This window comes from Camelina sativa, chromosome 5, assembly GCF_000633955.1.
Source record: "Camelina sativa cultivar DH55 chromosome 5, Cs, whole genome shotgun sequence".
NCBI lineage: Eukaryota > Viridiplantae > Streptophyta > Magnoliopsida > Brassicales > Brassicaceae > Camelina > Camelina sativa.
This window is the reverse complement of record NC_025689.1, coordinates 294452-306762: the sequence shown is the minus strand read 5'-3', so window position 1 is coordinate 306762 and position 12311 is coordinate 294452. Positions and strand designations below refer to the sequence as shown.

The 12311-nt window shown below is 35.2% G+C and overlaps 3 protein-coding genes across 4 annotated transcripts; all 3 read left to right on the top strand.

The window, feature by feature from the left end:
* On the top strand, positions 462-3107 carry LOC104784550 (protein disulfide-isomerase like 2-1; the record flags this gene model as incomplete). The annotated part of the gene is given in 10 exon segments (XM_010509585.2): positions 462-619; positions 948-1032; positions 1112-1209; positions 1310-1365; positions 1694-1811; positions 1898-1925; positions 2024-2115; positions 2228-2384; positions 2470-2594; positions 2680-3107. Coding segments are annotated over 10 exon segments (1092 nt in total). The 3' UTR covers positions 2855-3107.
* Positions 4142-4859, top strand: LOC104784549. Its single transcript, XM_010509584.2, has one exon. It carries the CDS (start codon positions 4262-4264, stop codon positions 4688-4690), a length of 429 nt encoding a protein of 142 aa, XP_010507886.1. The 5' UTR covers positions 4142-4261; the 3' UTR covers positions 4691-4859.
* On the top strand, positions 6797-9206 carry LOC104784547 (nicotinamide adenine dinucleotide transporter 1, chloroplastic). 2 transcript variants are annotated; one of them, XM_010509582.2, is made up of 9 exons: positions 6797-7198; positions 7277-7372; positions 7459-7565; positions 7646-7709; positions 7809-7918; positions 8154-8248; positions 8365-8453; positions 8546-8640; positions 8731-9206. In XM_010509582.2, the coding sequence occupies exons 1-9, from the start codon at positions 7129-7131 to the stop codon at positions 8962-8964; spliced, it is 960 nt and encodes a 319-aa protein (XP_010507884.1). In that variant the 5' UTR covers positions 6797-7128; the 3' UTR covers positions 8965-9206. The 2 variants fall into 2 exon arrangements, with proteins under 2 accessions (XP_010507884.1, XP_010507885.1); XM_010509583.2 differs by having other exon boundaries at positions 6799-7198; positions 7661-7709.

Below are 12311 nucleotides of genomic sequence, written 5' to 3'. Positions count from 1 at the left end.
CATTTTTTTTGTTGGGTACAATTCGACTGTGGGTTAGATTGTTAAATTATTAAAACAAAAGGGCTTAAACCGAAACAAAATAATGAAATATTAGGAGAAGAAGACTTTTTCTCTTTGTCATCTCCGTGAAACAATGTGGGAGAGAGTCAGAGAGAGCTTATTAAAAAAGAAAAAAGGGCCTAAAACCATTCATAGTCCGACATGTAACCCAGCCACGTAATTACAACGCTTGATCACCGTTCGTATTAATATATGAATAAATCGACGATCCAGATCACGCCATGTCATTGTAGTATCCTTCCTTCTTTCTTTGTTGTCGAAGGGGAAGAAAGAAAGAAAGAAAGAAAGAAAGAAAGAAAGAGAGATCAAATAAACAAACAGATCGAGAGAGAGAGAGAGAGAGAGAGAGAGAAAGAGTAAGTGAGCTTCAATCCAAAGAAAAGAAAAGAAAAGAAGAGAAGATGGCGAAATCTCAGATCTGGTTTGGAATTGCCGTAGTGGCGGCGTTGGTTCTAGTTTCAGCCGTGGCAGAAGATGATGTGGTTGTTTTGACGGACGATAGCTTCGACAAGGAAGTTGGTAAAGATAGAGGAGCTCTTGTCGAGTTTTACGCTCCCTGGTATCTCTCTCTCTCTCGAGATCCAATTTCTTTTTTCAATCATCTTTTGTTTTTTTATTTATTTGGGATCATCATCAAAGTAGTAGAAGTAAGTAGTAAGTAAGAAGTAGCTGCTGTAGATTCTAAATGATTCCGATGCGATCCTCTTCTAGTGTTGAATTCGTTTTGATCTGTGTAAATCTTTATGTTCGATTTTTTTTTTTTTTTTTTTTTTTTTTTTNTTGTCTTGGAAATGATAGGCTAAGGAGGCATGCTGATTGATTTCGATTTGTATCTCTCTAGATTTTTTATTTTATTTGACTTGAGCAATTGGGAATGATGATGATAGGTGTGGTCACTGCAAGAAACTTGCTCCCGAGTATGAAAAGCTTGGGGCAAGCTTCAAGAAAGCTAAGTCCATCTTGATTGCAAAGGTCTCTGTCTCTCAGATTCTCTATTTTCTGAATTTATTCATTCAGATTGTGATTTGTTTCAACTTCTATTTTGGTGAAGGTTGATTGTGATGAGCACAAGGCTGTCTGTACTAAATATGGTGTTAGTGGATACCCGACCATTCAGTGGTTTCCTAAAGGATCTCTTGAGCCTCAAAAGTAAGCAAATCTTTTTTTTCTTTTCTCCAATCAGATTATTATTATTTATTTGTTGGATTAGTGAGTGTTTGTTTTCTTCTTTTCTTTTCATGTCAAATAGGTATGAGGGTCCACGCAATGCTGAAGCATTGGCTGAATACGTGAACAAGGAAGGAGGTATTTTTCATTGGTCATATTATAGTGTAGCTAAGCTTGTTTCATTTTGGATATATATATATATATATATATTTTTTTAGTGGGGAACTCTTTTTAAAGCACGCTTTATGAGCTATAGATTCAGTTTGGGTATTCATTTGTTTTTTGAGACTTTGTTTCTGCGAGATGCAAGTGTGTGTGAAATTTTGCTGGAAATCATACACTGATTGTGACTGACGTCGCTTTAGGATAACTGCTCTGCTCATCACTTTATAATTTATTCATAGCCTGTTGTTCGATTAATTTTTCAAGTGTGCTTTACTTGTTGTTGAACTAATATGTTTTTCAGGCACCAACGTAAAATTAGCTGCTGCTCCACAAAACGTGGTTGTTTTGTCACCTGACAATTTCGATGAGATTGTTCTCGATCAAAACAAAGATGTCTTAGTCGAATTTTATGCACCATGGTAACTCATCTCTCTCTCTCTCTTCACTGTGATGGTTTATTATTAGCTTTCTTGCTATCTTCTCATTTCAATTTTCCATCTGCCAGGTGTGGCCACTGCAAATCACTCGCTCCTGTAAGCTCAACTATCTGTTTGCTTTTTATTATATAGATAGATAGATAATCAAATCCCTCTTCGCTTCATTGCTAATGTTTTTTTCTTTATATCATCAGACATACGAAAAGGTAGCCACAGTTTTTAAGCAGGAAGAAGGTGTAGTCATCGCCAATTTAGATGCTGATGCACACAAAGCCCTCGGCGAGAAGTAAGTTTGACAAGATCTTTTTTTTTACTTGCCAATTTTTACTGTTCAAGTCATTGTATGTTGTTTCACAAAACTCATAACATAAAGACAAACTACCTCTTATATTCTTCAGGTATGGAGTGAGTGGATTCCCAACGTTGAAATTCTTCCCAAAGGACAACAAAGCTGGTCATGATTATGACGGGGGCAGGGATTTAGATGACTTTGTAAGCTTCATCAACGATAAGTCTGGGACCAGCAGGGACAGTAAAGGGCAGCTTACTTCAAAGGTTCGGTAAAAACATGTCTTCTGCAGAATCACCATTTTGGCTCTGAAATTGAAAGCTTATCTTTATTCTCTCACTCTCTCAATAGGCTGGTATAGTTGAAAGCTTAGATGCATTGGTAAAAGAGTTAGTCGCAGCAAGTGAAGATGAGAAGAAGTCGGTGTTGTCCCGCATCGAAGAGGAAGCAAGTAACCTTAAGGGATCCACAGCAAGGTATGTTGTTTAGTAGTAACGGCTTCATCTATACACTTGGATATGATCTCTCTTTAGTTCCTGAGGTTTCATAATGTCTCTACAGGTTCGGAAAGCTTTACTCGAAACTCGCAAAGAACTACATAGAAAAAGGTTCGGACTATGCTAGCAAAGAAACCGAGCGGCTTGGACGCGTCCTTGGCAAGTCGATAAGTCCGGTGAAAGCTGATGAACTCACTCTCAAGAGAAATATCCTTACCACGTTCGTTGCTTCTTCTTAAAACCATAGCTTCAAGCGCTAAGAGAATAGGAGTCTTGAGAGACTCAGATAACTGATACGATTTGTAGAGTCGTCGTCTTGAGATTTTATGTTTGTCAAGATCAAGATCTGTGGTTATTCTTGATCTGGATAGTTTCTGAAACTCTTTTATACTTAGCTTCTCTGTCTTTGGTGACGATAATCATAAACTTCATCAATCCCTGTTGAAAACAGTTTAAAAAGTTATTCGATAGGGAAAAATGTAATCAAGTAAACGCAAACGACAAGTCAATTTGTTTAAGTGTGGAGCACAAGACTCGAATTCATATGGAACGTAAGTCCGATTCAGCTGGGTAATTTGCAAAACAAGAAAATCGATTATCTAATTATGCTAACATACAATTTGTACAAGTTTGATTCCAGCCGTTCATCTTATTCTCCCTAATCCCAAGTCAATGTAGAAAACCAATTAATTTATTAGCATGTGTAACCTGCTAAAATTAAAATTAACAGATCCCTCTTCCTTAAAAATAAATTAAAAGTCTAGAGAGTATTTAACATAATGGGCCGGACCAGGCATCAGGCTTTTACCGAATCAAATAAATGGCGTGAGACTCGGAAAAGAGTTGGTGGTTTATTTTTTTGGTTCTCTTTGGTATTTAATGTCAAGTAAAAGAATTGGTGGTTGTTTGTCAGTCGTCGTCACTCTTTATACCTAAAGAGAAAAAAACGCACAAGGATCGCAGCGCAGCGTGAAACATTCAAATTTTGTTGGTCCTTTGTTTCTTTTCACCATCTGCATTCATACTGACTTTGGTATGACTTTCCCAATTAAATTTATTTTACAGAGGTCGACAACACTAGTTAAATCGTCAGTTTATTCCCAATAAAAAGTACAGTACCCTTACACTCATCATGATTTTTATTTTATTTTTAGAACCTTTACAAACACGAAAAGAGGTCCAACTGTCAGGATTTGTTAGGGGTTGAAAAGTATTAGTACTAATTTACTAGTAACAAAAAATCTCGCCATTTATTGCAACAGCAATCATCTGATTTGTGTCTTATCAACTTATCTTATCTCCCCAAAACTCTCTGTATGCTTAATCAATTTGAGTCTTGATTTTTCATTATGGATGGATATGATTATTTTCTTGTTGTCGGATGAGAAATTCGTACGTAGCTTACTACTAGTTACTTTTATAAATTTAATGCTTTCCTACATGAACCATTTTAATTGTTTCGGTATTAAAATAATTATATCTCGAATATTACGTAATGCATGTGCTCTTCTTTATAAACAAAACCTAGAGCGTCTCCTTCTCTCTCACTAAAATTCTCCACTGCTCTCACATTCTCTCTTTCTATCTCTCTCTCTCTGTCTCTCTCTGTCTCTCTAGACACTAATACACCACTGTGAGAGATTGTGATGGAGATAAGGTATTGGCGGAGGAGACTGAGAGGATACCAAAGGCTAGATGGGTCGGTCAAGAAGGCCACATCGGGTCGAGGAAGTGTGAAGCGGGTCAAAATGGATCCGACCCGGAAGAGACGGTTTTGGAGGATCAAGATAGTGCCGAAGCTAAGGATCTTGAAAAGGGCGTCGCCTAAGAAGCTTCTAACCTGGCTTCGAGATGCTTACGTCAACATGATGCTGCGCCTAGCCAACTCTCGGGTCGTCGGGTCATCTTACGGGTACGGAGAATATGGCTACGGGCCGGGTTTGGCGTCCAAGGAGTATAATGACGAGAAGAAGCTGGTTGAGATTTACAAATCTATACTGATGGCGCAAGGGAATCTCGTGCACCCCGATGTATCTAAACTTCCTTCCAATTCTATAGCTACTCTCATCTCATAAACCCTTATGTAACTAAATCCGTTCACATATATAAAATGAAAAATTATTCGATGCTAATGGTGTGATCGTGATGATCTGTATTAATTAAAACTTTATACTCTTGTTAAGCTATATATAGTGTGGATCGATCCATCTTTTCCCATATATCGAATAAAAATCAAGATTTGCATTTAAGTCGTAACAGGTAACCAGCTAAAGTTTTAAATGCTTAGTTCACCGGGATTTGTGGCATTGAGATTAATGTGTGTTCTTTAAAAAACTAATATAGTATTTATGTTTGGTTGACTTGTTGTTTGCTTGACCATTTACGCTTTTAATTCGTATCTTTACGTGTAGTTGTGAACTTGTGATATTTGTAAATCGTAAGTAACGACCAATTTTTAAAACATTGTACTTGATTGTTCAAAGCACCGTCATTGCTTACATCATAGCCAAGTCAATGATGTTTTAATCATATGAGATTCCGTTGTCGTAACCCCTAATTTTTGTTTAGCCTTCTTAATATGGTTTTGGTTTGCCTTATCAAAGCTTTATTCACGATTTAATCAAATCTAGCTGCCAAAAAAAAAAATTACAAACTATATAACTACGCATCAGTTGATATGGGAAAAATGTGATTAACAGACGTTTCACTGTCTCGTCGCAGTCATCGGGGGTGACAAACTAAAAATAAAGGCTCTCTCGTCGAATTCGAAATTGTTATCGGCGTTGATAAATTACTTTATAGCTAAAACAAATATTTGGATTTGTTACATGTCAAACTGTCAACGGTACGTCTGTCCTTACAAATATCCTATTAGTGATATATAAAGATGTAAAATCTCAGTAAACAGTCGTAGCAAAGCTAATAAATGATTAGAAATGCATGCATGGACTCGGAGGAGATCACGTGAGGGGAATTAGCTACTAGAACTTTCATCCCGGCCCGGTAAGCATGCTCCACAGTACTGGTCCGGCTCCGGCTCTGGCTAGATTCGAGACAACATTAATTGTACGGACGCTCAGGTTGAACCGTCATTCTTTTCCTAATTAAATTTGAAAATTTGACGAGGTTATTTATTTACAGATCCACAGCTTTATAACGATCGTATATATATTAACGATCGTTAAAAACAAATGTCAAGTGATACTATAATTAATGTTAGCATTAATAACAAAGAAAAGAACTACTGCATGTAATCTTGTTTTTTGTTTTTTTTTTTTGGTAATAGTGGTTTGGTGGTGGGCAAGAGAGCCCCACATCGAAGTTGGATTCCACGTGGGCATGTTGCGTATATCATGTGTAAAAAAGTGGGGCGATATATGTCGTATGCTATCGATATCTGTCATCAAAAGGGGCCAGGCTTGTAACATGCTCAGGTGCGGTCCATAGAGCCAAGCCCGGCTCACACATCTAATAGGTTTATTTTTTAAAAAATTGCATTTTAATCAATCAATAATCATGGATTTTTTAGTTTGCACAAGTTATATAATAACCAGTAGTACTGTTAACAGTATACGAGTTTAGTTGTGTGTGTTTACTGGGTGGTGGACATAATACAATTTTCAACCTGCAAAAAAATATAATGCCAAAACAACTCTTCAACGGTTCAACCAACTAAATTTAGGTAATGCAATTATATATTCAAAAATTTTTTTTTTTTTTTTATCTAACAAAAGATAATTTTGAGATAAATCATAAATGTCTCGTTTCTATAACTTGATAACAACAGCTTGTAATTTTTATATATGCAGAACCTGATGAGTATGAGATAATAACTCGGTAAAAGGAAAAAAATAAACAAATGTTAACCAGATTTTTTTTTTTTTTTTCTGTATCTATCAAAATTTACTGATATACATAATAATAAAGATATAATTATAGCAGAAAATAATAAATACTAATGTTAATGTGGGCAATTAAGGCAGGCAGCTGATGGGACCAGAGTTTTGGGTTTGGTGTCTGATTCGTCTGGCTGAGAAACAAAGTACAATTTTCTTTTCTTATTTTGGTAAACGAAATTTATTGTTTTAAAAAATAAGAGCCACTTAAAAAAAAAAAATTTAATTAATTTATATATTTTATTAATTTCTCTCTCTCTCTCTCTCTGATAACTTTCTTCTTCCCTCTCTCGTTGAATAGAAAAGAAAAGAAAAAAAAAGACACAGTTTTGTTCTGTCTCTCTCTCTCTCTGCGATGATCTCTTCGGTTTTGATCTTCAGATTTGTTTAACTTCGGTCTCTGCTGCGTTGACTCAATTTTCTTATAAGAGAGGAGAGGATATATATATATATATATATAAAAAGAGAGAGAACAGGCTCGGGATCTTTCTCGGCAATGCGACGCTGGTTCGCCGCGAAGTCCCTCTCCATAGAGGAAACCTCGTTTTCGCTATTCTCTTCTTCTTCGGCGACGCGTTTCCTCAAGTCTCTTCTTCCTCTGCTTTCAGATCCAAGACATGTCCGCTAATTCTCATCCTCCTAATTCCAAAAACGTCCTCTGTAATGCAGCCGCCGGTGCCGCCGCTGGTAAGTCTCTTCTCTTTTCCCACAAAACCTTTTTCTTTGATTGATTGATAAAAAATTTCTCATTCTTTTTTTTTTTAGGGGTTTTTGCGGCTACGTTTGTTTGTCCTCTTGATGTTATAAAAACGAGGTTTCAAGTTCATGGCCTTCCCAAGCTCGGCGATGCAAATATCAAAGGTTTCTCCTTTTTTTTTTTTTTCTTTTTTTTCTTTTCTTTTTTTAATCATTGAATTGCGCTGATATATCTACTTCAATGTGATCAGGTAGTCTAATTGTTGGCAGTCTTGAGCAGATCTTTAAGAAAGAAGGCATGCGTGGCTTATACCGGGGACTTTCCCCAACTGTGATGGCTCTTCTCTCCAATTGGGCCGTGAGTTCTTTTTAACTTCTTCTTGCTACCTATCTATCCCCTTGTTGGATGATTCTATTGGACTTATTTGGAGCTGTAAGACTTACTTTTTGCAGATTTATTTCACAATGTATGACCAGCTCAAGAGCTTTCTTTGTTCAAAAGGTTACTAGCGCTTTTTTTTTACCTCAAACCAAAAAAAAAAAAACCTTATTAATAACTAACATCATCTAATCAAAAACTTGTTCTCTGTTTTGTAATTAGATGTGGATCGCAAACTCAGCGTTGGTGCTAACGTATTGGCTGCTTCTGGTGCTGGAGCTGCTACTACCATTGCCACAAATCCTCTTTGGGTTGTCAAGACTAGACTTCAGGTCCGTGTTTTTTTTCTTTTTTCTTTTTCTTTTGCTTCATGTATGCAATCATAAGGAAACAACTAGGTGGGGAACCTTAATTAGTACTAGTAGTATACACAACACCTGCTTTTTTTACCAAGCTATTTTGGTATTAATTACTTAAGTCCTCAAGAACCTCACCTAACTTAGAATGTTGTTAATTTGTATCACGATAAGAATCTATTTCCAACACCTTGTTGATTCTCTCCCTCAGACACAAGGAATGAGAGCGGGAGTTGTGCCATACAAAAGTACGCTTTCTGCTCTAAGGAGAATAGCTTACGAAGAGGGGATTCGAGGATTGTACAGGTTTTTTTTTCCATCTTGCCCAACACTTTCTTCTTCTGTTAACAGATCAAAAGGTCTTTTATTTTATTTAAAAAGTCTTTTCCATTTCTCTCGCTCTTTGTGCCTACCAAAACCAGTGGTCTTGTGCCTGCACTAGCTGGTATCAGTCATGTTGCCATTCAGTTTCCTACGTATGAGATGATCAAAGTCTACTTGGCCAAGAAAGGTACAAACTGATCCATTGGATGAAGTAAAGAAAAAGGTAAAATCTTTGTGGAGATGAGATAAACTAAAAAAAAAAGTTTGTGAACCCAACAGGTGATAAATCAGTTGATAATCTCAATGCTCGTGATGTAGCAGTTGCCTCTTCGATTGCCAAAATATTTGCTTCCACATTAACCTACCCACACGAGGTAGAGGTTACCTCTACTCCCATCGTTCTCAGTTTGTTTTTTGGGGGTTTTATATGACCTCCTGTTGTTGATCATGCACGCGGCGTGCAGGTTGTAAGAGCTAGGCTTCAAGAGCAAGGGCACCACAGTGAGAAACGTTACTCAGGTGTAAGAGACTGCATCAAGAAAGTGTTTGAGAAAGATGGGTTTCCCGGTTTTTACAGAGGCTGTGCCACTAACCTCCTGAGAACAACTCCTGCAGCAGTAATCACTTTCACTAGTTTCGAAATGGTGCATCGTTTCCTTGTCACCCATATACCTTCGGAGCAAAGCTCTATTCTTTAAATCTAAACTAGTACATTTGTTTCTGATGATGACGACGACCAAAGGTTATTATTTTTTACACAAGTTAAAAAAAAAAAAGGTTTCCCCCTTTTGGGGAATAGATCGAAAATAGGAGTTCGTTTAAGGTACTTATGTCTCTGTTGAAGAAAACATAATCTTGAAGAAGAATGGATTGAAGTGCATATTAGAAACTTGAGAGACCCACAGAGAATATTAGTATAATGTAAGACTGATTCTTTTCATTTCTCTCTTTTTATTACACACTTTTTATGGTCTAGCAATGTTCGTCGTCTGAGTCGTCAACAGCTCTCGGCTTCATGTTAGTTACTAGTACTAAAAAGAAACATATATGTACACTGGACCTCAAAATATATAATTCTGTTTTTAGCCTGTTATGAAATATTTGGGCCTCAAGTTATGAATTTGACTCTGTTTCTTCGTTATAGATTAGCTGCCGAATAATAAATCTCAGCTATGACACATTAAATTAAATATATATATTATATACCTAATTAAATTAAATGAAAAGGAAAAAAGCCAATGAAATCGAATAATAATGAAATTGATGGGTTGTTGTTGCACTTTTCCTTTTTTTTTTTTTTTTCTTTGCAGTATCTATCAAAATAAAAACATGGGATACTTTTTTTGGTTTCTTTATTTCTTAATAATTGTTATAAATGTGACTATGTGAGTAATCTCTTATTTACGGTTTCATCTATTATATATAAATAAATAAATGGGGGAAAAAAAAAATTCATGTGGATGCAAAAAAAGTGTGTTTGTTCTGCAATCGTTTGGTTTGGTAAAATGTATTTTGCGTTGATATTCAGCAAATTTTGTATGGCTAACCGCACAACTACTTTACTCTATGTATGAAATGAAAGTAGTTGCACGCACTACTTGGGAAAAATATTAGTACTATATTGTATTACATTTTACTGATTTTACATGTACAACGTGTATAATAAAACCGATTTCTTATTTGTGAAAATTCCTAATTAAGCTAAGCAACAAAAAAGAAAAGGATCCGAGAGCAAGGGTGGAAAAGAAAAGGATCGAAGGTACATTCTTTTGTGACAACATGTGATTTCGTAATTCCCATACGATTACAATGATGTTTGTGGGATCTGGCATCTCTCATGTGACGTGAGTGCGGTGAATTTTCTTTCTTAAATACAACTACACCGTTTTATTTTTATTTATAGAATGTGATATAATAACTTAATTAAAAAACGACATAATATATATCGTGTTTTTACAGTTTTTTATAAGATAACTAGGAAAGCGACCCGTGCGTTGCCGCACGGGGAGGTGAAATCCTAAATTGAAATTTAACATTTGTAATTCATCCTAAATTCTTTCTTTTCTTAATCAATTTGATCGTTTTCACTTCTTGCTATTGCTTTCTGCTGATTAAAAAGCCAAAGATTCATTTCAATGTTATTATATTTTATGTTGTCACACACAAAAGTTAGCCTTTTTTAGAGCTTGATTTACTATGAACATTACTTTTAACCATATATAAAATTTCACTTATGTTTGTCTTCGACCATATGGTGCTATATATTGGTATCCTTTCTTAATTCGCTATTAGAAATTGTCTTTGTTGTTGATCATTATCAATCGAAATACATACGAGGCTGCTTCTCTCTTGGTTTATTTACTATATCGAGAAAGTACTAAATGCCACTTGTCGAAGGAAGGTCGAAGATTGGGATCGGAGTAGATGGCTGGATTGAGTTTCGTTTCCCCTTCACTTTGATACGTGATTTCTCTTTCCATAGATTACTGATTCACAAATCACAATCAATATTCCGATGCTGTAAGCAAGTGGAGTTTGTATACAAATGATTTACTATGAACATTACTTTTAACCATATATGAAATTTCACTTATGCTTGTGGATGTTTTTTTCTCTCACTTTTAGATATGTACAAAACCGAGTTTTATATAACCGACCAATCAAACCTAATTGGTTAGTATAGAGTAACTCACATTCTTCAGCTACAACGTTTAGAGATATATATTTGGCTGTAATGCTTTCCACAGTTCCATGCATGTTGGTCTCACGTTTTCCCTCAAAAGACTCCTTCTTTCCTCCCTTTTAATGGGTTAATCTTGATTGCTTTATTTCCTACTAACACATTTGATACATGGATTTGTAATATTTGCTTCAAATCACATATTCCTCTTTGGAAAAGAAAAAAAATCAAGACGTAACAGACTAAGAATGCATATAGACAAAAACTTGTACACTCATCAGCTATTCAATCAAAGCAATTCAATTAAACTACAAAAGTTCAGAAAATTAATAAAATATAGAACAGAGGATTTTATGTTGGTCTCTCCCAATCCATCCCATTCCACCATGTCGGCTGCGCTCCATCCAGGCTGCATTCCCCTTTTATTTGATTTCCCACTTATGTTTATGAATCGGTACCATCATATTCTTCAATAAACGACAGCGAAAACGAAGTCGATGTGGTTAAACATGTGATAATAATATCTCACCTTTTGATGTTCTCTTCTTTAGGTTAAACACTAATTTTTATAAATTTCTTGCATTTTTTTTTTTTTGGCATTCCAGATCACTCTAAAAGTGACTGTTATACATTATGTTTTTAAAAAGTTGTATATACAGATTAGAAAGTCATCAAAGACTAAATAAGTTACCTTTAGTAGATCTTTTCTTTCTAACTTGACTTGTCATTTGGTCGTGCTTACGCTTTCTAGAATTTGATTTTGTGTTGTCACAAGTATGTCTGGCTTTTTCTTCGGCACTCTCTATTTCCATGCTCATTTGTAATATTTCTATATATTATCAAAATGTTTGACACCCAGAAAGTATAAGAAATTATAATTCAACTAAAATTTTTAAAAACTTTATTTACAAAAAATGTAAACTAACCTGGATCATGAACATCTAATGGAAAAAAAATAATAATAACATTTATACCATGTTTGTTAGAAAAAATAAATAGGTTAAAATAAGAACATATATAAAATTATAATTATACCATGTTTGTTAAAAAATTTTGGCTTATCCGTAGCTCTAGCATCAGTGCATATCATCATGCCTCTCGTATCTTGGTTTTGCTTTTTTCAGAAAGTAAAAAAATAAAATCTGCACATTGAGAATCAAAAATATTAGCCATGCAAAAATATGGCATACGTACTTAATAACATTAGCCATTCAAAAACATGAAAACCAGAAAAGCTAAAAATTTTGAAGAGACTAAAAGTTAACAAAACTAAGATTAATGTATGAACTTAATAGTGTCGACTAACAGTAATAATAATCTAACCGAGAAACACTACAGGTCATTCGCAGTAAAAATATTAAATTA

Coding starts and splice junctions, on each gene's coding strand:
- LOC104784547 (XM_010509582.2), top strand. CDS start 7,129: ATGTCCGCTAATTCTCATCCTCCTAATTCCAAAAACGTCCTCTGTAAT. Junction 7,373..7,458: donor CGGCGATGCAAATATCAAAG/GTTTCTCCTTTT, acceptor CAATGTGATCAG/GTAGTCTAATTGTTGGCAGT. Junction 8,249..8,364: donor GGGATTCGAGGATTGTACAG/GTTTTTTTTTCC, acceptor TACCAAAACCAG/TGGTCTTGTGCCTGCACTAG.
- LOC104784549 (XM_010509584.2), top strand. CDS start 4,262: ATGGAGATAAGGTATTGGCGGAGGAGACTGAGAGGATACCAAAGGCTA.